Here is a 24,758-nt window from a genome sequence, read left to right as displayed (position 1 = left end):
TTTCCTGGGCATCAACTCCACCAAGAGTGAGTTGGCCTCCACGGCTAAGGACGTGGACAGTTAGTAAGGCTGACAGGGACAACGGGGCAGGCAGGGGTTCCCTATGCATGACGAGGGGTGCGCCACCCTCAGCGGCCACTTACTCCCCACAGAGAAAGGGTTCTTCAACTGCAGCAACTTCCTGGCCCTGATGGGAGGTGTAATTGGAGAAGGCCCAGAACCAAGAGGGTGAGCTGAGGGCAGCCTTCTGCGTCTTTGACAAGGAGGCTAAGGGCTACATTGACTGGGACATGATCAAGTAGGGCCCAGGCCAGGTGGGGCGCGGGGCAGGGGGCCGGGGAGGTGGGTGCCTTGTTGGCTGCTGCTCAGTGCGAGGGGGGCCCCTGCAGGTATGTGCTTATGAACGTAGGTGAGCCCCTCAATGAGGTGGAGGCTGAGCAGATGATGAAGGAAGCCGACGAGAATGGGGATGGGACCCTCGACTACGAGGGTGAGCAGAGGATGGGCCCCGGGACCCTGGAGGCCAGTCAGTCTGGCCGGGCTGCTGACCTGTCCCTCTGCTCTCAGAGTTCATGTCATGATGACTAGGGAGTCCTTCAAGCTGGTTCAGTAGGAGGAGCCGCTGGGGCTGAGGGAGGTCTGCTGGCAGAAGCCTACTACCCGCTACTGTCCACCCCATCCCAGTTCCGCAGCCGATAAATACTCCAGCCAGACTCATGTGTGCATCACTGTCCTCAGGCTGGAAAGAAGGGACTGCAAAGCTGTGGGTCTGGAGAAGGTAGAGGGTTCTCCCGAGTCGACCATGGCACTTGGCCCGTCACTTCTGTGGGATACCTGACATGGCCCACAGCCCAGTCTTGGGCTCTGGACACCAGGTGGGCTCTGGAAGGCCAGACTGGGCCTAGGTCGAGGACCACACACCCTGCCCTTGGCCCTGGGAGGTGCTGCCCAAGGGCCCCTCCTGGGGCCCTTTCCTCCATGCAGAGATCACTTAGATACAAACTTTATTTTCTCTCTGAGAAGCTGCGGACATCACAGCAAGCCCTGAGCCCTGAGGCTTAGGCCTGTGGGGCCTCCTCTGGGCTGAGGGCCTGCTGGGGCTGGGCTAGGGGCCAGGGCTGGATGTAACAGCATGTGTGTGTGTGTGGCCAACACAGGGCCAGTCAGCTTGGCTGTCCAGTGTTACATAGCAACGAGTCCAGGGCTGCAGCAATGTGCTGGATGGCTGGCCTTCCTGGGGAAAGGATGGTGGGGATGCGCTGGGTGCCCTTGCACAGTCCCCTGTGAGCAAAGAGGAGCCGGTGGCATTGGGAGGCTTGGGAGAGCTATCCTGCCCCCTCTGTGGGACATCAGGGCCACAGCCAGGGGTGCTGAGCATTAGGGCCTGGCTCCGGGAGCCCTGGAGGGGTCTCGAGGCATGAGGCCCCAGGGGAGGCTGGGTTACATGGAGGGAGGTGGCTCTTCCTGTCTGGTCTTCGTCATCTTGATGACCTCCTCATAGGAAGGCGGCGGCTCAGGGGCGTACAGGCTGTAGGCCGGAGGGGTCGTGGAGTCGAGGTCCAGCTCCCCGAAGGGCAGGGGTAGCTGCATACCCAGTGGGCACTGCACGGAGCTGTAGGCTGCAGGGACCCAGGATGGGTTTGTGGGGGTGGGCCTGGCCCTCACCGGTCCCCTGCCACCCCTGCAGGTGGGTGGGCCACCAGGAGAGGTGTGCCAGCACTCACAGGTCACAGTGCTGTGCACTGGGCTGTCACTGTCCACGGGGATGGCTGTCAGGTCGCAGGGCTCAGGTGCCGGCGGCAGGTGTGGCTGCGTGTGTGCCCGCTTCCGGAGGTGGCAGAACCGGACACAGCTGGCCGAGACCCCACAGAGCAGCAGCAGGAGGGCAGTGAGCAGGATAAGCCTGGGCAGGGAGGAGCAAGACCCCTACCGCTGGACTGCCCCCTGGTCTCTGGGCACCTGTTCCCAGGGGGCAGTCACAGCCCAGTTGCTCAAGGCAAGGCACTGCACAGGATAAAAGAACCAAGACTGCCTCTCCAGGCCAGACACCTTCCTGGCCAGAGTTGGGCCTGAGGATCTGGCTTGACCTGGTCTCCTGCTGCTGGGCCTGCCCTGGCTGTCTCTCCGGGGCTGGCCACAAGTGGCCTTGGGTTCCTTCCCAGGACACACTGCCCCAGGCCAGCTACAGAGTACCGTGCTCAGACCAATGACCATGTTCAAGGGACCTCCCACAGGGACGAGGAGTGAGGGAATGGGAAGTGGGCTACCAAGGGAAGTCAGTCAAGGGCCCAGGGGTGTCCTCAGCCATGAGGAACTCAGGCAGGACCCATGCCGGATGTTGCCTGGGTGCTGGGAGAGGAACCTGGGATCCGTATGCCAGGCTGCTGGGGGCCTCAGAACCTTCCCGCCAGCGGCCCAGGATGGGGACAGTGGTGGTGACTCCTCAGCCGTGGAGCCAAGTGGGTGGGGGTCTGGTGGACTGACCCAGGGGAGGACCGTAGCACCCAGCTGCGCGCTGCGCCCTCCACTTACCCCACGTGCCACAGGCTGCTCCAGCGGGCCTGGGGCGGGCACCTGTGGGACGGCGGCACCTGGAGCCGGTGGGGAAAGGCCAGGCCCACTGTCCCGCCCGAGACTCCCCGAAGGAGGACCCCGGGTCCTCCCTACCCCCGCTCCTTCCCTCCGTCCAACCCTTCTCGCCGCCTCCCCGCTCCCCAGCCCCCGACTTACTGGTCCGAGGGGCCGCAGCTGCCTTCCACGAAACCCAGCGCCACCTGCGGGGACACGGGTGAGCCCGGGCCATGGCGCGCCGAGCGCAGACCCGCCCCGCGGTGCCGGAGCCGAGCACCCCGCGACCCACCTGCGGCAGTGGCAGGAGTGGCGGCAGTAACAGGAGCCCGCGGTCTGCGGGCGCCCGGGAGAACATGCTCAGCGCCCACAGAGGTAGCGAGCCCGGAGGCCCCGCGGCTATATGAGGGCCACGCCCCTGGGCCGCTCCCAGCGCAAACCCCGCCCTCCAGAGACTGCGTCCATTGGAGGATTGGCCTTGTAGCCACGCCCAGGTCCCCGCCCTAACCCTTCCCCCAAGATCAGCCGCGCCCTCTAGAGGCCCCGCCCCCGACAGGCTTGGCGCGCCGCAGGCCCTTGATTACTTCAGGGTCCCGCCCACGCAATTCCCTCCCCATGGTCCTCTCACCAGGTCCGTCCACTCCAAGTTTCCTTAGCATAGGGTCACGGGGTGGCGGGCGGTCTTGCCCTTTGGCGTCCTGCAGTCGGGCTCAGGGTGGACGGAGGCGTCCCATGGACAGTTATGTTTGGGTGTGGCCTCGGAGGGTGGCGGCCACGCCTCTCACACACCCCGGTGCTCAAGGTCAGGGTTGCAGCAGTCAAGACGCTGGGGCGTTCCAAGAGCGTAGTTCAGCGACATTAATTGTGCACCCTCGCTGCCCTCTGCCCTCTGCTCCTCCGTCGGGCGGTCAGGCTAAAGGAATTGGTCCGCATGGCAAGGGGCCTTGTCTGGGGAGGGAGGGAGAGGAAGCTGCCCTGTGTGTCTTTCTTCACTGCAATCAGGACACGCTCCTCAAGCGTCTACCCCCTGGAGGGGAACTGACTGCAGCTCTTTGAGGGCCTCCGCTTGTGCTGTCCTGATAGCTCAGTTGGTAAAGAATTCGCCTCCAATGCAGGAGACCCTGGTTCGATCCCTGGGTAGGGAAGATCCTCTGGCAAAGGTATAGGCTACCCACTCCGGTTTTCTTGGTCTTCCCTTGTGGCTCAGCTGGTAGAGAATCTGGGAGACCTGGGTTCGATCCCTGGGTTGGGATCCCCTGGAAAAGGGAAAGGCTACCCACTCCAGTATTCTGGCCTGGAGAATTCCATGGACTGTATAGTCCTTGGGGTTGCAGAGTGGGACTGAGCGGCTTTCACTTTCACCTCCTCAGGTTGACTCTATCCTGGCTGCACTTGCCAGGCCCTTTGCATGATCTCTGCCCAAGCTCTGTCCTGAAGCTGTCCTGTGCCTCCGGGCTGAACGGTGGCCCCCAGCTCACCCTGCTCCAGCCAGGCTCCTGGCTCAGGAGTGGGAAGGAGAAGGATGGGCAGAAGTGCAGCCAGCATGCAGAAGTGCAGGCAGGACCTGGGCCAGTAAATGCCAAGGCCCGCTGGTTCTAAACCGCAGGTGTTTAGAAGAGAGGGGCCTACCTGAGGAGGAGGTGGGGCAGTGCCCTGCAGGGAGGACTCTGAGGCCTGACCTGGTTGCAGGACCTGGATTTCTCTCCCATCTGGTGAGCAGCAGCCTGGTGAGGGTCTGCCCACCGGATAGAAGTCCCACAAAAGGCTGCTCTATGGCCATTGTTGTGGGCTCAGGGTTAGGGAGAGGGCAGATTTCCAGATGCCAAGGGCACTGAGGAAGTAGGGTGAGGACTCCAGGCTGGTGTCCCAAGGCCTGTGCCCAGGAGAAGCCCTGGATGCAGCTGACCCTCCACTCCTGCCAGGGAAGGCTACATTTGGTCGCCTAGGGCTGGCACAGGCTGGGCATGCTGGGCTGTACACGGGGCCTGGCTGGGTGAGCTCTGTGGGGACAGTGTCTACCCTGCCACTCTCCAGAAGGCAGGGGCTGGTACAGGCACCATTCTGAGCTCCCAGCAAGGTCTCATGGGCTGGGAGAGGGGGCTTCTCCCTTGAAGAGCTGGTCAGGACCCAGAAGGCTGAGCCTGGACTCACTTCAGAACACTGGAAAACCAAACTGACAGGTGGGCCTCCCCTGGACCCTGACTGGGCCGTGTGGGAGGATGCAGTGAGGGCTCACTCCTTGCTTGGGGCCTCAGGGACTTGGGAGCAGCAGGGGGCTAAGGGGCTGCCTGGATGTTGGAGTCGGCAGCCCCCACCCTGCTCGCTGGCCTCTCCAGGTGTGGGTGGGCCTCAACTCCACCCCTACCCCCCACCAGCCGTTTCCCCAGGGCTCTAGTTGTCTAGGCTGAGTTCATTGTTTTATGGGCTGACTTGTGTGTGTGGGCAGGGGCAGCCCCCCACCTGCTCACTGCAGCCCACACTGCAGGCACAGAGGCACAGATTCACACAGGGTTTATTGACAGGTCTGTGGGGGCAGCTGTTCCCCACCAGGACCTCGAAAGGCTGGGTGGGTGCTGGTGGGGCTGGGGACCCGCAGGGCTCAGGTTGGGAGCAGGCTCTGGTCGGGACTGGCCTCTTCGCTGGTTCTGACGTGGGGCTGGGATGGGAGCTGGAGCCAGGACAGCAGGCGTGCCCCAGGGGGCCATGCAGGAGGCTGCCCTTTTGAAACTGCCCAGGTTCCAGGCCCCTGGGTGGTTCCCACAGACCAGGGGAAGGCTTCGAGGGTGGCAGGAAGGAGGGCTTCAGGGGGCTCTGTGGAGAGACTCCTGTGGCCTCAGGGGCCGGTCACCACCTGGGCTACAAAGAGGACCTTGTAGGTCTCCTTCACATCCCCCCTGAGCTGCAGCAGGGCCGATGCCACGAGTGGGTGGTCTGGCTGGAAGGGGAGAGGTGGGAACAGAGGGGGATCCTCAGTCAGGGGGCGCAGCAGGCACGTGTTTTCTCTTGGCAGCACTGCCCACCTCACCCGCCTAGGCCCCCCAGCCCTTTCCTGGGGGGGCGGGCTCCCAGGCACCCACATCAAAGTCGATGGGCGGCATCCAGGAGATGCTGATGGCTTTGGTCTGGCCGCGCTCCACAGAGCCTTTGGAGGGTTCAATGGTGAAGCCCTTGTGCTGCAGGGCCACGATGTTGTCCATGCTGAACTCAACAGTCTGCAGGCATTGGTGCTGTCAGCGGGCAGGGGGGTGGGCACAGCTCCCGGGAACCAGCAACCCTGCCCCCGGCCCTGACCAGCAGGCTGCCCACCCCTCAACTACAGAGAGGCAAGGCCAGCAGAGGCCCGAGCTGCCCGGGCAGTGGTGGCTGCAGCGGTGCCAGGGAGGCCAGGGCAGTGCTGTGGTCACCTTCTTTGCGGACAGCTGGGTCGTCCGGATGCAGCCCACCTGCAGTTCTCGGGTGGCAGGTGGGGCCTGTGTGTCTGGGTCCAGCTGGGCGTAGTCCAGGGTCACCAGGATGGGCTTTAGCTCCTCAGCTTCTGGAGAGGGAGGGCCTGGCGGGGGTCTCGGGGGTGGGGGTACCGCGGAGGGAGTGCGGGGGTCCCCGGGGTCAGGCAGGGATCCTCTGAGCAGGGCTGGCCCACTAGCCCTGCCCCCACCTGTGGGGGATGGGCCAGGAATGCCTGCCCTCTCTGCAGACTCTAAGGGCCAAGGGTCCGCTTCTGCCACCCTGCCCACCTCGGGGCTCTCCGCCCTCAGAGGGCTCACCCTCTCTGTGCTCCAGGTCAAAGGCAGGGATCATGGTCAGGGACTCCACAGGCACATCCAGGGGGTCTCCGCCTTCCACGAACATCATGTGCTCGCGGGCCGCGCCCTTCAGGAGGATGCAGTGGGACACTTTCTGGGGGCAGGAGCACAGCGGTTTGCGACCCTGCGTGTGGGGCTCTGGGGGGGGCGGGGCTGTGATGTGGGCCTGTGGGACCCCAGATGTTGGTCTCTCCACCTGATGACCCCCAACCTGATGTGGAGGCCCCCAGGCACCAAGCTCCAACGTGTGGCCGCTCAGGCAGCTGAAGGGCTTGGACAAGTGGACATTTGGGTGGGGAGGAGGGCTCCAAGCTGGGTCGGAGTCCTACCTTTTCAAAGAGCACGACCTGTAGCCGGTCAGAAAAGTACAGGCTCTCGTGGTCTGGACTGAAGGTCACAGTGAAGTCCTGAGCCTTGCCGGGCTCCATGATGCCCTTGACCGGGACCACGCTGAACACACTCTGGCCACTGTAGTTCTGTGTGCCTGGGAGCAAGGCGGCCAGGTTGGTCCGGATCCCCCTGCAGCGCCCAGCACTCCCTGGCCACCCCTCCTCCACGGCCCACATGATCCCCCCAGCTGGCCAGCTTACCCACGACTTCCGTCCTCTGGTCCGGTGAGGCCAGGAACTGTGGCAGGCGGTGCTGGTCTCTGCTCCTGGAGGAGAGGCTGTCCAGCTGCATGGAGAACTTGATGGGCAGCAGGGAGTTGTTCTGCAGCTGCAGGGAGCAGGGCTGGGTCACTGGGGCAGCTGGGCTGGCCAGCCGGGGAGCAGGCCACTGCCGCCAGGTCTCAGCCCCCTCCTGCCCCGTCAGGCTCAGGCTAGCCTTCAGTAGAACCAGCATCCCACCCCAGTTCTCTCCTGCCTCCCCCTCTTCCCAGGAGAACGCTGCATCCCTCTAAAATCCCATGGAATCGGGCCCTGGGGTCTGCTGTCAGAACCTGGACTAAGCTAAGTGAAGAAGCAGGGGTCCCATTGGCAACTTCAGCCCAAGGCCACCTCAGATGCGGGGGAGCAGAAAAAGCCAGGCCTGCCTGCCTGCGTGGGGGTAGGAGCCCGCTTGGCCCCTTGAGGGGGATGGCCTACATCCCATGCAGAGGCCCTGGGGCAGAAAGATGGGAGCAGTGAGAAGACCTGGGCAGCAGTGGAGGGGTGGAGGGAGGGGCGTCCTCAGCACCCCCTCCCCACTGGCTGGAGGGGCCAGTGGAGTGACAGCTGCTGGGGGTGGTGGGGGAGGGGGCGGTGGGAGCGGCCTCTGCTGGCTCCCTGACTGAGGCAGTGTGGATCCCTCCTGGGAGCCTCTCCCAGGCGATGGGAAGCACCAGGCCCCGCCACATGCTTTACCTTGAAGCCCAAGGAGACAGACTCTCTGGCGATCACGTAGCCCATGTTGAGGACGTCACCTTCAATGGAGCATGTGATCGTGGACGCCACACCCGTGCCCATGAGGGCCAGGGAGAGCGTGCCTTTCTTGGTGATGATGTCCAGTGTTTCTTGGGCCTGCAGAGACCACGTCCCTTAGCATGAAACAGACGCTGGCAGAGGCAGGTGTGGGAGCTCTGTCTTGGAGCAGCTGGGTCAGGGCATGGGGGACCTGAGATGGCTTGGAGCTCCCTGGCCACCACCTCCTCCTCCTTCCAGTGAGAGGCCAGGGCCCAGGAGGACCAGTGGCTCCCAGGCCCAGAGTGCTGGATGGCATGTAGAGCAGGGAGTAGGGCTGCAATGGAGCTTGGGTGGGCTGGGACTCACCAGGATACTCTCACGCGGGGAGAAGGACAGATCTAGGACCTGGGTCTCGCCAGAGGGCAACCTCATGGTGGGGTTCAGCAGGACGAAGGGGCCATCGGGGTTCAGCATGGAGTACTCCAGCTGAGGGCCCAGCGTCAAGGAGGGGGTGAGAATGGGGCCCCAGCCCTTCACAGTCCCCTTCTCTCCGCCCCCTCCCGCCCCCCCCCCCCCTCCGCCCCTGCTACAAGCTGCCTGGGCAGCGTGGGCAGGATACGTTGAGATCCTCGGGGGAGATGTTCTGGATGGAGACCTTCTTTATGCCCCGGTGTCCTGAAATGGGGGGTCAGGTCACAGCCCCAGGCCTGGGAGTGGGTGTGGGAGCCCAGATGAAAAGAAGGGTGCCTGGATCCCTGTGGGTGGGGGTGTGCATGGGGGCTGGGCTCCGATCAGGACACACCTGCAGCAATGTCACCGAAGTTAATGACGGTCTTGCCTTTGTCGGACGTTACCACAATAGACGGCGCTACCGCTGGACACCACAGCTCCAGGTACAGTGTGTTGTGGGGACTGGGAATGGTGGGGATTTGCTGAGGGCAGTGCCAGACCCTGAGCCGGCCCCACCAGGATCTGGGTGGCTGTTGGCAGGGAGAGTGACCACCCTGCCCCCCTGCCCAGAGCACCGCACCTGAAGCTCAGCATTTCTGTCCCCTTCCTGTCTTTGGTGTCGCCACTGGCAACAACACAGGGAACCACAAACTTGTCAAACTTCCCCTGGAAAGACCTGATTAGGGAGGCCTGTGCCGACTGGTACTCTTGAGAGCTGGAATAGAACCGGCAAGGTACACTCATGTGCTGTCCCCACACTGCCCCCAGCACCCAGGAGGCCGTGCCCTGCCCTCCATGGAGGGCTCTGTAAGGCCGCACCTGCTTCCCAGGGCCCTGGGCCAGAGAGTACAGGGCAGTGGGGGTGGCAGCCTGGGGGCCACGTTGTGGACCAGGCTGTGGTTGTCACGGATTTGTCTGACCAACTGGCTTTTGCATCCCTTCCCTCGTCCCTGTGGGGGCCTCTCCTCTCCCAGGGTACCCGTCAGGCACCACCAGACAACCGAGTTCCTGGGGCCACAGCAAGGGTCCAGGGCTGACAAATGGCTCAAGCCTGTCAGAGCTGCCTGGAGCTCATGTGGCAGCTGGGGAGGCTGGGCTGCTGAGCTGGGAACATGGGGATCAGGGGCTCAGCATCCCCCAGCCCCTGGACTGAGACTTTTCACAGGGGCTCTGGGCCCAGGGGAACTGAGGTGAGCAGATAGCCAGGACAGCAGAACCTGAGGGGCCTCAAGGCAGCTCCTGGTTCCACCTGTGCCTGAAGCCAGCTGTGCTCTGGACTTGCAGTCATAAGGCCCTGGAGCGTAGGGGGACATCTCTGTGGGGCCGGAGGCGGGGGTAGCCTTCTCTCGGGCCCACCTGGATGCGAGGTCCTCCTTCTGCAGCTCCGGGGGCTGAGAGGCTGAGGCCTGGAGCAGCCGGTCTTGGTTCTGCAGCCGCAGCATGGAGAAAGACGGTCTCTGCTGGTCCTTCCTCTGGGTGACTGTCTCCTTTAGGGACTGCCAGGGGAGTCTGACTATGGTGCTGCCCTTGGGACTCTGCTGGGCTGGCAGACTGCCCAGGGCAGGAACCCGGGACCCAGACCCCAAGCAGCTCCTTAAGGGAGACTGATGACAGGTGCAGAGACCCCTGTGGGCTCATGCATCACCCCCAGTGTCTGCCCTCCCCATCAGGAAGGGGAGGCTCAAGGTGAGGCAGAGGGCTGGCCGAAACGGGGGTTCTCGCCCTTGTGCCCTGCCCCCATGTCTCGCTGCCCTCTGGCAGGCTGAAGGCATGTGCCCCTTCCTTCTGTGTGAGCTGTGATAGCAGGGCTGCTTGGACGCTGAGGAGTAACTGCTGGGGGCCCCTGCATCTCCAGGGCAGCAGCGGGTGGGCGGGGCTCTGGGCCATGACTACCCAGCAGTATCGGATGCTCCTTCTGGGCAGGAGCCTGGGGCAGCTGCTTCTCCAGGCCTGAACTCCCTCAGGTTCACAGGCCCTTTGATGTTTTGTTTGTTCCCCTTCATTGTAAGCACAAGCCCCTGCTGAGCAGTGCAGAGGACCTGGCCCACCCTCCCAGACCATGGGACCAGAGTCTGGGGCTCTTCCCTGCCTGGCGATGCTCTCAAGAGAGGAGGGAGGGGCTTTGCCAAGAAAAAGTGCTAACCTCTTAAAACACCCCCAGTGCTCTAGTAAAGTGTTCCCAGGGCTCCTGCCCCCCAGCCCTGGGTGCCCCCAACCTCAAGGCGGGGTGGGGGTGTTTGTTCCCAAGACTTTGTGCAAGGGCCTCATGCAAAGTGGGCAGCCCCAAGCCCCCAAGCCCCCTCCCCACCACACACCAATTTGATCTCAGCTTTTCTGCTCAGGGCCTGGAAGGCCTCCTGGTGGATCAGCTCGCTGGGGAGCACTGGCCGGAAGGCCACTCGGACCAGGCACCTCTGTGGGAGGAAAGGTTCATGCTCTCGGACATGTTGGGGTCTTAGCTTAGAAGAGCCCTCCTGGGAGGTCCTGCCTGATCTCTGTCCCTGGAAGCTGGGTGGCTGCAGGCCCGATCACCAGGCCCCTCTCACCATGTGGGGGGAGGGTCCCTGTGATGGACCTGGCACGCTGCCCGCAGTGGGTAGCAGCCCACAGGGCATGAGTGAGAAGGGGAGGTTCATGTTCAGGTTCTGAGACCTGGAGGTGGTTCCTGCACCCCCATCTGTCCCCATCCCACGAGAGGAACAGCAGCCCACCCCTAGGATGACCCTGGGCCCCACAAGGGCTCCCTCACCACAGCCTCCCCCGTGCTCAGTACAGCAAGGGAGTGAGGGGGAAGCTCTTAACAGCGGCAGTAACCCCCTTGGAGAAGAGAACCATTTCTTAAGCCTAATTTGCTCACTTTACTATGATGCATTTCTGTGACAGCAGGGCCTGCATATCCCTGCCCATCCTCACTCAGCTCAGAGATGCTGTGAGGGCCCGGGGGAGTCCCTGCCTCGAGGTCTGGCTCTTTCTGCTTCATCGGGAGAAGCAAAGGTGGGAAACTGTGCTCCTGGTGACCAGGTGCTGCGCAGCCTCTGTGACCATCTGCTGTGACATCCAGGGCTGCACACCCTCGCTTGGTCTGAACTGATGGAGCCCCCAGCCAGGGGCCTGTGGGGTCAGCTGCCCTTGGGTGCCCTGCCTTTGGGGCCAGGCTGGGGTGGGTAGAGGGCAGGAGGGCCCACTCAGCTCTGATGAGGACCCAGGTTGATCTCTACCATCTGTTGTCTGGTTGAACCACTGTGGTCCAGGGTGGGCAGAGCCAGGCATCCCAGGGTGATCCTGCCCCCGCCCCCCAGCCCATCTGTAGGGCTTACACCTACCTTTCCTGGCCACACGGTGCCCACTAGGGGTGAGATGGTGATGGGCGAATCTGGGGGCAGCAGGAACTCGAAAGAGGTGGGCCCAACCGGAAAAGCGTCCTCTGAGCCAATGCGAGGCACTGAGTGGGTCAGTGAGTTCATGCTCTGGTGGGAGTTGATGACGTACAGGGTGGCCACAGATGTGTCGTACAAGGAGGTGGCTGCAAACTTGATCTGGTAGTGGGACAGCTCCAGGGGCGGGTAGACCCCCACAGCCCGGCATGCCAGCTTGAAGCACCTGGAAGTGACAGTGTGGGTGGCTCAGCCACGGGCTGAGCAAGGAGGCGTCCAGCACAGGGATGCCCAGGCCCGGGACAGCAGGTGTCACAGGTTTCGTTTCCTACCCCATTAATGAGTTTTAGTAAATTTTCAAAATACCATTTACCCTTGTGCACATTTTTGTTTTAAATTACTCAAAAATGCTTCATTTTTTATTTAGCTTTCTGACTCTGTGCTTATGCTTTCAACACTCTCACAACGATCTTCTGCTCCTCAATAAGGAAAGCGTGCTTGATCCTGTCATGGACACATTTAGCACACATGGAACCACCATGTTTCAGACAACCTCGTGAGAACTTTAGGTCTCTCAGCATGAACGCCTCTAAGTTACCCTGGGCACACACCATATGCGGATTTTGGTGCTTTCCCAACCTTCTTGGTACAAATGTAAACAATTCTATTACCAGGGGTTCGGGACAGCCTGGTTTTGTTAGAGGCTGTATTGTAGAACAGCCTACGATGGTATGTCAGATGCTCCACCATCCTGAATGCCTCTAGATGCTGTCCCTGGAAGACGCCCCTGTGCACATTTTAACTGGATAGTTAAACTTTTCATCACAAGTTTAAACAGTTGCAATGGAAGTCGCAATGGAGGTTTCTGACTTATTTCCTTAAATATTCAGTGATATTTAAAAGGACTTCCCAGGTAACTCAGTGGTAAAGAATCTGCCTAGCAATGCAGGAGACGCAAGAGACATAGGTTTGATTCCTGGGTTGGGAAGGTTCCCTGGAGAAGGAAATGACTATCCACTCCAGTATTCTTGCCTGGAGAATCCCATGGACAGAGGAGCCTGGAGGGCTATAGTTCATGGAGTCGCAAAGAGTTGGACACGACTGAGCACAAGCATATGCATGACATTTAAAAATAAAATGACAAGAGCTTCCCTAGGTGCTCAGTGGTAAAGAATCCACCTGTCAATGCAGGAAATATGGGTTTGATCCCTGGTCCAGGAAGACTCCACATACTGTGGAGCAACTAGGTCCATGTGCCATAACTATTGAGCCTGTGCTTTAGAGCCCAGGAACCACAGCTACTGAGTCCACATGCCCTAGAGCCTGTGCTCTGCAACAAGAGAAGCCGCCACAATGAGAAGCCCATGCAACACAACTAGAGAAAAGCCCGCACAGCAACAAAGACCCAGCACAGCCAAAAATACATAAAATTAAAAGATAAAACTGATAAATTACTTTTTAAACATAAGCATGGGAATCTGTAAGCCATAATGAATTGATTCGCCATTATCCATGAAAAAAACCCTGATATTTGGTATTTTAATTGCTAGAAAATTTACATTCTGTATTTCTTTGAACTCCTGTTCCCACGGCACTCTTGTCACAGAATTTTACCCTAATTTCATATATTTTAATGCTTCATGAGGTGATGTCGATGACCCTGTCATTCTTGTCTGTAACAAAAATGTGTTCATATGCTGAAATATTTCAGTGTATATTTCTGCGTCCTGTAAGCACAGGCTCTAAACAGTAAAAAAAAAAAAAAAAAAATCCTTCTGGGTGGAGAAGTCATTGAGGTTATTATTAGAATTTGATTAACAGAAAAAGCATATATGTGTATAATGTGATACTTATTACATACAAAAATAAGAGGTGCTTGGAGTCACTTCAGGAAGGTGCCCATGAAGGGCGTGGCTTTGGCCTTGCTCGACTGACCAGGGAACAGGGGACAGCTGGGGGGCATGCCTCGAGTCTGTCAACCCTGCAACCCCTTCCTTTACATTCTCGCTTGTCCCTCTGAAGATCTCCCTTGCAGTTCTCTCATGTTCTGCTCCACTTTCCTTTGATAAAAGGCTGTCTGGGGACTTCCCTGGTGGTCCAGGGGCTACGACTTTGCACTCCCCATGCAAGGGGCCCAGGTTTGATACTTGGTTGGGGAATGAGATCCTTCATGCTACAACTAAAGGTCCCATCTGCCACAACTAAGACCTGGCGCAGCCAAATAAATAAATAAATATTACCAAAAAAAAAAAAAAGACTGTCGGGTCCAATCACCCAGACTTAGCTAGAGGCTGTCGCCCTGTGACCTAGAGGCATTGAATTCAGTGGAGACACAAAAGGTCCTGCCACTCAGCACCACCACATTTGCTGAGAACATGTGCTTATCTCTGAGTGTGTTTTACATGTTTCTCTCCCCACCCAAACTGCCGAGGTGAGACGAGCCCATCAACTTGTGGGGGATGTTCTTCTGACTTCAGAGGCAGACATGCAATATGTCTGGCCTCCCCACCTGGTTGCAAGCTTCCATCTTCCTTTATCTGATTACATAGGTGGCTGGTGCTAGTTACCAGGGCCAGGCTCCAGGGAGCCTCAGCCCTGCTCTGGGCATGTGCTCAACCTCCAGAATGTCATCACCATCACTACCATCATCATCGCCACCACCACCATCACCACCATTATCATCACCATCACCACCACCACCACCATCATCACCACCATCACCACCATCAACATCACCATCACCATCATATCATCAACATCATCATCATCAAAACTACCCCCATCGGCAGCAGCATCAATGGGCCAAGGGTAGTGAGGTTTCCCTTCTTCTCCTGTTCTCTAGAAGATCTGTTTAAGATTGGCATCATTTTTTCTTTAAATGTTTGGAAGAACTCATTAGTGAAGTCATCTGCAACTTTCGTTGTGGGAAGCTCTTAAGCTGTGTTTTAATTTTTTCATTTAAAATATATTTATTGCCAATTTTTATTTCCTTTTCTGTCATATATTTAAATTTTTTGCCCATTTATTTTATTTTCTTCCAGATTTATTGATATGTAATTGACACACAGCTCTGCATTAGTTTGAGGTGTGCAGCAAAATGATTTGACTTATATATACTGTGAAATGATATTCACAGTAAGTTTAGTGAAAATCCATCATCTCACATAGATACAAAATTAAAGAAATAAGTATTTTTTTTTCCTTTGTGATGAGAATACTTTGGGTTTACTCTCTTACCGTTTCTGTATAACATACAAGAAGGGTTAATTATATTTAGCACGTTGAACATTACATCCTTAGTTGTTTGTTGCTGTTCAGTTGCTAAGTCATGTCTGACGCTTTGCGACCCCATGGACTGCAGCACGCCAAGCTCCTCTGTCCGCCACTGTCTCCTGGAGTTTGCTCAAATTCATGTCCATCGAGTTGGTAATGCTATGTAACCATCCTCTCCCGCCCCCTTCTCCTTTTGCCTTTAATCTTTCCCAGCATCAAGGTCTTTTCCAGTGAGTTGGGTGACCAAAGAATTGGAGCTTCAGCTTCAATATCAGTCCTTCCAATAAACTTTCAGGGTCAATCTCCTTTAGGATTGATTGGTTTGATCTCTTTGGTGTCCAAGGAACTCTCAAGAGGCTTCTCCAGCACAACAGTTGAAAAGCATCAATTCTTTGATGCTCAGCATTCTTTATGGTCCATCTCTCACATCTGCACATGACTACTGGAAATATCAGAACTTTGACTATATGGAGCTTAATTGGCAAAATGATTTTACTACGCTGTCTAGTTTGGTCATAATTTTTCTTCCAAGGAGCAAGCAAGCATCTTTTAATTTCATGGCTGCAGTCACTGTCTTCAGTGATTTGGGAACTCAAGAAAATCTGTCACTGCTTCCATGATTTTCCCCTTCTGTTTGCCATGAGTGATGGGACCAGATGTCATGATCTTAGTTTTTCGAATGTTGAGTTACAAGACAGCTTTTTCACTCTCTTTCACTTTCATCAAGAGGCTCTTTAGTTCCTCTTCACTTTCTGTCGTTAGAGTGGTGTCATCTGGACATCTGAGATTGTTGATATTTCTCCCGGCAATCTTGATTCCAGTTTCTGAGTTGTCCAGCCCAGCATTTTGCATGATGTACTCTGCACACAGGTTAAATAAGCAGAGTGACAATATACAGCCTTGATGTACTCAATTTTCCCAATTTTGAACCATTCAGTTGTTCTATGTCTGGTTCTGTTTCTTCTTGAGCCACATACAGGTTTCTCGGGAGACAGGTAAGGCGGTCTGGTATTCCCATGTCTTTAAGAATTTTCCAGTTTATTGTGATCAACACAAAGTCAATGAAGCAGAAGTAGATGTTTTCCTGGGATTCCCTTGCTTTCTCTATGATCCAATGAATGCTGGCAATTTGATCTCTGGTTCCTTTGCCTTTTCTAAACCCAGCTTGCACATCTAGAAGTTCTTGGTTCACATACTGCTGAAGCCTAGCTTGATGGATTTTGAGCATAACCTTATGAGCATGAGAAATGAGTGTAACAGTCTGGTTGTTTGAACATTCTTTGGCATTCCTCTTCTTTGGCGTTGGAATGAAAACTGACCTTTTCCAGTCTGGTGGTCACTGCTGAGTTTTCCAAATTTGCTGATATATTGAGTGCAGCACTTTAACAGCATCATCATTTAGGATTTGAAATAGCTCAGCTGGAATTCTATCACCTCCACCAGCTTTGTTTATAGTAATGCTTTCTAAGGCCAACTTGACTTCACACTTCATGATGTCCAGCTCTAGGTGACCATATCATTGTGGTTATCCAGGTCATTAGGGCCTTTTTTTGTATGATTCTTCTGTGCATTCTTGCCACCTCTTCTTAATATTTTCTGCTTCTGTTAGTTCCTTATCATTTCTGTCCTTTGTTGTGCCCATCTTTGCAAGAAATTTGCCCTTGGTATCTCCAATTTTCTTGACGAGGTCTCTAGTCTTTCCCATTCTGTTGTTTTCCTCTATTTCTTTGCATTGACCACTGAGGAAGGCTTTCTTATTTCTCCTTGCTATGCTTTGGAACTCTGCATTCAGTTGGGTATATGTTTCATTTTCTACTTTGCCTTTCGCTTCTCTTATTTTCTCAGCTATTTGTAAAGCCTCCTTAGACAACCACTTAGCCTACTTGCATGTCTTTTTCTTTTGGATGGTTTTGGTCTCTGCCTCCTGTGCAGTGTTATAAACTTCTGTCCATAGTTCTTCAGGCGCTGTGTCTACCAGATCTAATCCCTTGAATCTATTTGTCACTTCCACCCTATAATCATAAGGGATTTGATTTAGGTCATACCTGAATGGACTAGTGGTTTTCCCTACTTTCTTCAATTTTTAAGTCTGAATTTTGCAATAAGGAGCTGATGACCTGAGCTGGTCAAAGCTATGTTTTTTTTTTCCAGTAGTCATGTGTGGATGTGAGAGTTGGACCATAAACAAAGCTGAGCACTGAAGAATTGATGCTTTTCAACTGTAGTGAAGACTCCTGAGAGTCCCTTGGATTGCAAGGAGGTCAAACCAGTGAGTCCTAAAGGAAATCAGTCCTTTGATTTCCAAATCAGTCCAAAGAATATTCTTTGGAAGGACTGATGCTGAAGCTGAAGCTCCAATACTTTGGCCACCTGATGCAAAGAACTGACTCATTTTGGAAAAGACCCTGATGCTGGGAAAGACTGAAGGCAGGAGGAGAAGGGGACAACAGAGGATGAGATGGTTGGATGCCATCACCGATTCAATGGACATGAGTTTGAGCAAGCTCCGGGAGCTGGTGATAGACAGAGAAGCCTGGAGTGCTGCAGTCCATAGGGTCGTAAAGAGTCAGACATGACTGAACTGAATTGAACTGATTGAGCCACAGTCAGCTCCAGGCCTTGTTTTTGCTGAGTGTATAGAGCTTCTCTATCTTCAGCTGAAAAGAATATAATCAATCTTATTTTGGTATTGACCATCTGGTGACATCCGTGTGTAGAGACGTCACTTGTGTTGTTGGAAAAGGGTGCTTCCTATTACCAGTGTGTTCTCTTGACAAAATTCTGTTAGCCTTTTTCCTGCTTCATTTTGTACTCTAACGCCAAACTTGCCTGTTGCTCAAGGTATCTCTTGACTTCCTACTTTTCCAATCTCCTGTGATGAAAGGACATCTTTTTGGTGTGTGTTAGTTTTAGAAGGTCTTGTAGGGCTTCATAGAACTGGTCAACTTCAGCTTCTTTGGCATCAGTGTTTCAGGCATAGACTTGGATTACTGTGATGTTGAATGGTTTGCTTTGGAAATGAACCAAGATCATTCTGTCATTTTTGAGGTTGCACCCAAGTACTGTATTTCAGACTCTTGTTGACTATGAGGGCTACTCCATTTCTTCTAAGGGATTCTTGCCCACAGTAGTAGATATAATGCTCTTAGAATTAAATTTGTCCATTCCTATCCATTTTATTTCACTGATTCCTAAGATGTTGATGTTCATTCTTGCCATCTCCTGCTTGACCACATCCAATTTATCTTGATTCATGGGACAAATATTCCAGGTTCCTATGCAATATTGTTATTTACAGCATCCGACTTTACTTTCACCACTAGATACATTCACAGCTGAGTGTCATTTCCACTTTGGCTCCGCTGCTTCATTCTTTCTGGAGCTGTTTCTCTGGTCTTCCCCAGTAGCATATTGAACACCTTTGAATGTAGGGGGCTCATCTTCTGGTGTCATATCTTTTTTGCCTTTGCATACTGTTCATGGGCAAGAATACTCTCACGGTACGAATACTGGAGTGGCTTGCCATTCCCACCTCTGGTGGACCACATTTTGTCAGAACTCTTCACTTTGACCTGTCTTGGGTGGTCCTGCATGGTATGACTCATAGCTTCACTGAGTTACGCAAGCCCCGTTGCCATGACAAGGTTGTGATCATTAAGGGACATCCCTACTAGTTATTATAACTGGAAGTTTCTATAAGAGGGTTTAAACTTTGCATTTGATTTCCCTCATAGTTATTGAACTATTCAGATTTCCTCTTTTTCTCCATGTCAGTTTTGGCAAGTTTTTGTTTTTTAGAAAATTGTTCATTATATCCAAACTGTCACATTTACTGGTGTAAGGTTGTTCATAACATTAAAAAAAAAATCTTTCTGATGTTTGTAGGATCTGTGATGTGTCCCCTTTCATACCCGAGACTGACAATTTGTGGTTTTTTTGTCCCCTCTCTTTTAAAAAAAAAAATCTTGATTGGTCTTGCTAAGAGTAATGAATTTACTAATTTCTAGAACAGACTTTTAGTTTTATTATTTTCTCTTTTGGATACTTCATTTATTTCACTGATTTACACTGTTATCTTTATTACATTTTTTCCTTCTACTTTCTTTGGGTTTAATCTGCTGTGCTCTCTTCCCAGTTCTTGAAACAGAAGGTTAAATAATTGATTTTGCACACTCTCTCCTCTTCTTTATATGCATTTGGAGCTAGAAACTTCCTACTAAGCGCTGCTTTTGGTGGTTCACAAGCCCTCCAACTTAACATGTCCACAGTCAAATCCTTAGATGTATTCACGTGGTTCAGGTACTCCCATAGAGTTGGGGGGAAAAGCAGAAGCAAGAAGTAGATCGCTATGTGGAGTCTGACACCACCCATGTCACCAATGTGGGGTGTCACACTCCCCCACCCCTGACCACCTGCAGCTCCCCTGGCGTTAGTGCTGAAGTCCCACATCCTGGGAACCCCTCCTTCCTGGACAACCTGACCTGGCTAGTCACCTTGCGTTTACATAAATTTAGGTCTCCAGCATTGCAGGCAGATTCTTTATTGTCTGAGCCACCAGGGAAGCCCCAGGAATACATACAAACAATAAATATGCCAATAGGAAGTGAAAATCAGACACCCAGAATTTGGAAGGACCCTGAGGATTCTGGCAGTGGGAGGCTCTGGGGAGGGAGGTGGTCCGCATGTCACTTGTTGCAAGCAGATGGTCTATTTCTGTAACAAAGGGAAACTGGAGGCAAACATGATAAAAATGGAAGAGCCACTATTGTGGGTGGAGGGTACAGCAAGCTGGTTCTGGGATCCTCTGAAAACAGAAGGGAGGGCTTAGAGGAGGTGGCCCTAAGGAAGTTGCTGAACCCCATATACTGAAGAGGGCACCCCAGAGCCATGAAGGAGCGAAGTGTGAACTGGGCTCTCAAAGCTGAGGAGAAGCTACCATTTGCAAAAATGAGCAGCGGGAAAGGACCCAGATCAAACCACAAATAAAGCTGTTAAAAGAGAAAAAAGGAACAGAATAAATAAAATTCATATAGACAGTAAAACATGCCAGAGAGATGTGCCCACAAGAGAATTGAAAACTGCAATGTGATCATTCAAAGTGAGCTTAACAGACTTGAGAAAAGAATACAACATATGAAAAAACAAACAGATCAGAATCATAAGAAGTCAGAAGCGAGGGATTAAAATTTAGGAAAGGGGACTTCCCTGGCAGTTCGGTGGCTAGGACTCTGTGCTTCCACTGCAGGAAGAATTGGATCCCTGGTTGCGGGGCTAAGATCCCACAGACTGTGTGGTGTGGCCAAAACAAAAAACCCACAAACGACTCAGAAAAGAATTATAAATAAAAGAAATTTAGAAACAGAAACTCAGAAGGGAACCATGAATAAAGAAACACGGAAGATAATTCTTTAAGAGAAAGAAGAGATAAGAGTGGAAATATCTAAAAAAATGACGAGGGACTTGCTTGGTCGTCCAGTGGGTAAGACTGCAGGCTCCCAGTACAGGCGGCCCGGGTTCCACCCCTGGTCAGGGGGCTGGATCCCACATGCCGCAACTAAAGATCATGCGTGCCACAACGAAGATTGAAGATTCCACATACCACAACTAAGGATATCTGGGCCAGAGTGAGGAAAGCAGGAGAGACTCCATCTTGAAGCTTGTCATCCATCTTAAAGACAGGATGTAAACTGGGCCTGAAGCCTGCCCAAGAGTAAGGAAACTGTTGCCAATGAAAACCAGGTCTCCTGGAGACTTCCCTCCCTACAGACAGCAAACAGAGATTGTAGTTGAGGTCAGGCTGACCCTGTTAGGTTAACCGTGTGGACATCCCCCCTTGATGTATAATCATTGTCTCCCCCAACTTTAACCTTAATTGTTCCTTCTCCTAGCACATACTTATTGTAAAACTCAGTCATATACAACAAAGAGGTTGCTAACATGTAACCAGTCATGTGGGGTGGGGGGTGGTAATAAAACTGGGCCTCTCAGAAACATCAGGGTACTTGTTGGGAACTGATTCCCCTTGGACCCACTGGCGTAATAAACCATACTCCACTATCCTGAGTGTCCTCTGAGGTGTGTTTGAGACTCTGGATTACACAACAATACCTGGTGCGCCCAAATAAATAAAGAAATCATATTTTTAAAATAAGGAAAAGGATCCAAGAAAAAGTGGCAAAAGTGAACAAAGCAAAGACAAGTCATTATATTTATTTCAGGAGGCTCCCAGGAGGAAAACCGAAGGACAAGAATAAAGCATGTGTTTCAAGGACTAAAATTCAAGGAAGTGTTCCTGAAATTAAAAAAAAAAAAAAAGATTTGAAAAGCACCATGTACCTGGGAAAATCAATTGATAACAACCAACATGAAGTGTGTTCTTATAAAATTACTGGATTTTAGATAAGACGTTGTTGTTGTTCAGTCATACAGTCGTGTCTGACTCTTTACAACCCCAAGGACTGCAGCAGACCAGGCTTCCCTGTCCTTCGCCATTTCCCAGAGTTTGCTCAAACTCACGTCCATTGGGTCGATGATGCGATCCAACCATCTCATCTGTTGCCCCTTCTACTCTTGCCCTCAATCTTTCCTAGCATCAGGGTCTTTTCCAATGAGTCGGTTCTTTGCATCGGGTGGCCAGAGGATTGGAGCTTCAGCTTCAGCATCAGTTCTTCCAATGAACATTCAGAATTGATTTCCTTTAGGGTTGACTGGTTTGACCTCCTTAATATCCAAAGGGCTCTCTAGAGTCTTATCCAGCACCATAGTTTGAAAGCATCAATTCTTCAGTGCTCAGTCTTCTTTATGTTCCAACTCTCCTATCTGTACCTGACTACTGGAAAAACCAGAGATTTGACGATAGGGACCTTTGTCAACAAAGTGATATCTCTGCTTTTTACTGGGCTGTCTAGGTTTGTCATAGCTTTTCTCCCAAGGAGCAAGCATCTTTTAATTTCATGGCTGCAATCACCGTCCACAATGATTTTGGAGCCCAAGAAAAATGAATCTGTCACTGTTTCCATTTTTCCCCCATCTATTTGCCATGAAGTGATGGGACTGAATGCCATGATCTTAGTTTTTTGAATGTTGAATTTCAAGTCAGCTTTTTCAGGCTCCTCTTTCACTTTCATCAAGAGGCTCTTTAGTTTCTCTTTGTTTTCTGACATTAGGGTGGTGTCATTTGCATATCTGAGGTTACTGATATTTCTCCTGGCAATCTTGATTCCAGCTTGAGCTTCATCCAGTCTGGCATTTTGAATGATGTACTCTGCATAAGCAGGGTGACAATATACAGGCTTGACGTACTCCTTTCCTAATTTTGAATCAGTCCATTGCTCCATGTCTGGTTCTGTTACTTCTTGACCTGCATACAGGTTTCTTAGGAGGCAAGTAAAGTGGTCTGGTCTTCTCACCTCTTTAAGAATTTTCCACAGTTCGTTGTGATCCACACAGTCAAAGGCAGTCAATGAAGCAGAAGTAGATGTTTTTCTGGAATTCCCTTGCTTTCTCTATGAAGAAGTAGGTCCCTTAAGTACTGGGTTGCCATCAGACTTGTACAGGCACATTTTATTCCAGAAGAGAGTGGATTCGCTAATGTGTTGGTATTTAAGGTACTCAGGAAAGAAAGGTTTTTTCACGTAAATTGACTTTCAGGTGTAAAGGCTGTGAAGAGTGTCCCCAGTGTGAGGGGATGGGCTCTGCCCTCTGCTACTGTCTCAGTGATGCTGCTGGAGTGACTGGAAACCCTTCAGCTTCATGCTGTATCTCACACCTGATGCAATGATTCATCAAAGTAAAACAAATGCACAAGTAAGATGTAAATTTGTAAATTTTTAGAAGAAACCTTTGTGACTTTAGGTTAGGGAAAAAAATTCTTAGATATGATACCAAACTCAAGATCCAAAAACAAAAGTTGATAAAGAGGATTTGTTGTTCAGTCAGTCAGTCAGTCATGTCCAACTCTTTACAGCCCCATGGACTGCAGCATGCCAGGCTTCCCTATCCTTTATCATTTCTTGGAGTTTGCTCAAACTCATTTCCATTGAGTCAGTGATTCCATCCAACCCTCTCATCCTCTGTCGCCCCCTTCTCCTCTTGCCCTCAGTCTTTCCAGCATCAAGGTCTTTTCCAGTGAGTTGGCTCTTCACATCAGGTGGCTGAAGTATTGGAGCTTTAGCTTCAGCATCAGTCCTTCCAATGAATATTCAGGACTGATTTTCTTTGGGATTGACTGGTTTGATTTTCTTGCAGTGCAAGGGACTCTCAAGAGTCCTCTCCAACACCACAGCTCAAAAGCATCAATTCATAGGCGTTCAGCCTTCTTTACGTCCAACTCTCACATGGCCACTGGAAAAGCCATCAGTTCAGTTCAGTTCAGTCGCTCAGTCATGTCTGACTCTTCGCAACCCCATGAATCACAGCACGCCAGGCCTCCCTGTCCATCACCAACTCCCGCAGTCCACCCAAACCCATGTCCATCGAGTTGGTGATGCCATCCAACCATCTCATCCTCTGTCGTCCCCTTCTCCTCCTGCCCTCAATCTTTCCCAGCATCAGGGTCTTTTCAAATGAATCAGTTCTTCGCATCAGGTGGCCCAAGTTTTGGAGTTTCAGCTTCAACATCAGTCCTTCCAATGAACACCCAGGACTGATCTCCTTTAGGATGGACTGGTTGGGTCTCCTTTCAGTCCAAGGGACTCTCAAGAGTCTTCTCCAATACCACAGTTCAAAAGCATCAATTCTTCGATACTCAGCTTTCTTCACAGTCCAAGTCTCACATCCATACATGACCACTGGAAAAACCATAGCCTTGACTAGACAGACCTTTGTTGGCAAAGTAATGTCTCTGCTTTTTAATATGCTGTCTAGGTTGGTCATAACTTTCCTTCCAAGGAGCAAGTGTCTTTTAATTTCATGGCTGCAATCACCATCTGCAGTGATTTTGGAGTCCAGAAAAATAGTTAGCCACTGTTTCCACTGTTTCCCCATCTATTTGCCATGAAGTGATGGGAACGGATGCCATGATCTTAGTTTTCTGAATGTTGAGCTTTAAGGAAACTTTTTCACTCTCCTCTTTCAATTTCATCAAGAGGCTCTTTATTTCTTCTTCACTTTCTGCCATAAGGGTGGTGTCATCTGTATATTTGAGGTTATTGACATTTCTCCCGGCAATCTTGATTCCAGCTTGTGCTTCTTCCAGCCCAGCGTTTCTCATGATGGACTCTGCATATAAATTAAGTAAGCAGGGTGACAACATACAGCCTTGACATACTCCTTTTCCTAGTTGGAACCAGTCTGTTGTTCCATGTCCAGTTCTAACTGTTGCTTCCTGACCTGCATACAGATTTCTCGCGAGGCAGATCAGGTGGTCTGATAATCCCATCTCTTTAAGAATTTTCCACAGTTTAAAAAAAAAAAAAGAATTTTCCACAGTTTAATATGATCCACACAGTCAAAGGCTTTGGCATAGTCAATAAAGCAGAAATAGATGTTTTTCTGGAACTCTCTTGCTTTTTCCATGATCCAGCGGATGTTGGCAATTTGATCTCTGGTTCCTCTGCCTTTTCTAAAACCAGCTTGAACATCTGGAAGTTCACGGTTCATGTATTGCTGAAGCCTGGCTTGGAGAATTTTGAGCATTACTTTACTAGCGTGTGAGATGAGTGCAATTGTGCGGTAGTTTGAGTATTCTTTGGGATTGCCTTTCTTTGGGATTGAAATGAAAACTGCCCTTTTCCAGTCTTGTGGCCACTGCTGAGTTTTCCAAATTTGCTGGCATATTGAGTGATGCACTTTCACAGCATCATCTTTCAGCATTTGAGACAGCTCAACTGGAATTCCATCATATCCACTAGCTTTGTAGTGATGCTTCCTAAGGCCCACTTGACTTCACATTCTAGGATGTCTGGCTC

At 52.4% G+C, this 24,758-nt stretch overlaps 2 protein-coding genes and 1 pseudogene across 2 annotated transcripts in view; all 3 read right to left on the bottom strand.

The window, feature by feature from the left end:
* Positions 1–987: 987 nt before the first annotated feature.
* Positions 988–3,185, bottom strand: TMEM52 (transmembrane protein 52). The gene is made up of 6 exons (XM_043922911.1): positions 3,123–3,185; positions 2,861–2,986; positions 2,731–2,774; positions 2,533–2,574; positions 1,725–1,903; positions 988–1,619 (listed from the first exon to the last, which is right to left on the bottom strand). Exons 1-6 carry the CDS (start codon positions 3,183–3,185, stop codon positions 1,441–1,443), a joined length of 633 nt encoding a protein of 210 aa, XP_043778846.1. The 3' UTR covers positions 988–1,440.
* Positions 3,186–5,063: 1,878 nt separating this feature from the next.
* Positions 5,064–24,758, bottom strand: part of CFAP74 (cilia and flagella associated protein 74) — a 97,959-nt gene continuing 78,264 nt past the window's right edge. Inside the window, exons 27-40 of the mRNA XM_043924398.1 lie at positions 11,527–11,803; positions 10,519–10,617; positions 9,560–9,699; positions 8,784–8,918; positions 8,556–8,665; positions 8,373–8,428; positions 8,120–8,239; positions 7,715–7,870; positions 6,962–7,088; positions 6,701–6,855; positions 6,333–6,465; positions 5,973–6,103; positions 5,646–5,780; positions 5,064–5,503 (exon numbers count right to left, since the gene is read on the bottom strand). Of these exons, the coding sequence (XP_043780333.1) occupies positions 5,402–5,503; positions 5,646–5,780; positions 5,973–6,103; positions 6,333–6,465; positions 6,701–6,855; positions 6,962–7,088; positions 7,715–7,870; positions 8,120–8,239; positions 8,373–8,428; positions 8,556–8,665; positions 8,784–8,918; positions 9,560–9,699; positions 10,519–10,617; positions 11,527–11,803 (1,876 nt within the window). The 3' untranslated portion in view covers positions 5,064–5,401. The remainder of the gene's footprint in view (positions 5,504–5,645; positions 5,781–5,972; positions 6,104–6,332; positions 6,466–6,700; positions 6,856–6,961; positions 7,089–7,714; positions 7,871–8,119; positions 8,240–8,372; positions 8,429–8,555; positions 8,666–8,783; positions 8,919–9,559; positions 9,700–10,518; positions 10,618–11,526; positions 11,804–24,758) is intronic.
* LOC122708205 lies at positions 11,997–12,354 on the bottom strand (annotated as a pseudogene).

Source organism: Cervus elaphus, chromosome 14 (assembly GCF_910594005.1).
Source record: "Cervus elaphus chromosome 14, mCerEla1.1, whole genome shotgun sequence".
NCBI classification, from domain to species: Eukaryota; Metazoa; Chordata; class Mammalia; order Artiodactyla; family Cervidae; genus Cervus; species Cervus elaphus.
The sequence above is the reverse complement of the archived record's forward strand: the minus strand, read 5'-3'. Positions and strand labels throughout refer to the sequence as shown.

Coding starts and splice junctions, on each gene's coding strand:
- TMEM52 (XM_043922911.1), bottom strand. CDS start 3,185: ATGGGGAGGGAATTGCGTGGGCGGGACCCTGAAGTAATCAAGGGCCTG. Junction 2,775..2,860: donor CACTCCTGCCACTGCCGCAG/GTGGGTCGCGGG, acceptor GTGTCCCCGCAG/GTGGCGCTGGGTTTCGTGGA. Junction 2,575..2,730: donor AGCTGCGGCCCCTCGGACCA/GTAAGTCGGGGG, acceptor GCCGTCCCACAG/GTGCCCGCCCCAGGCCCGCT.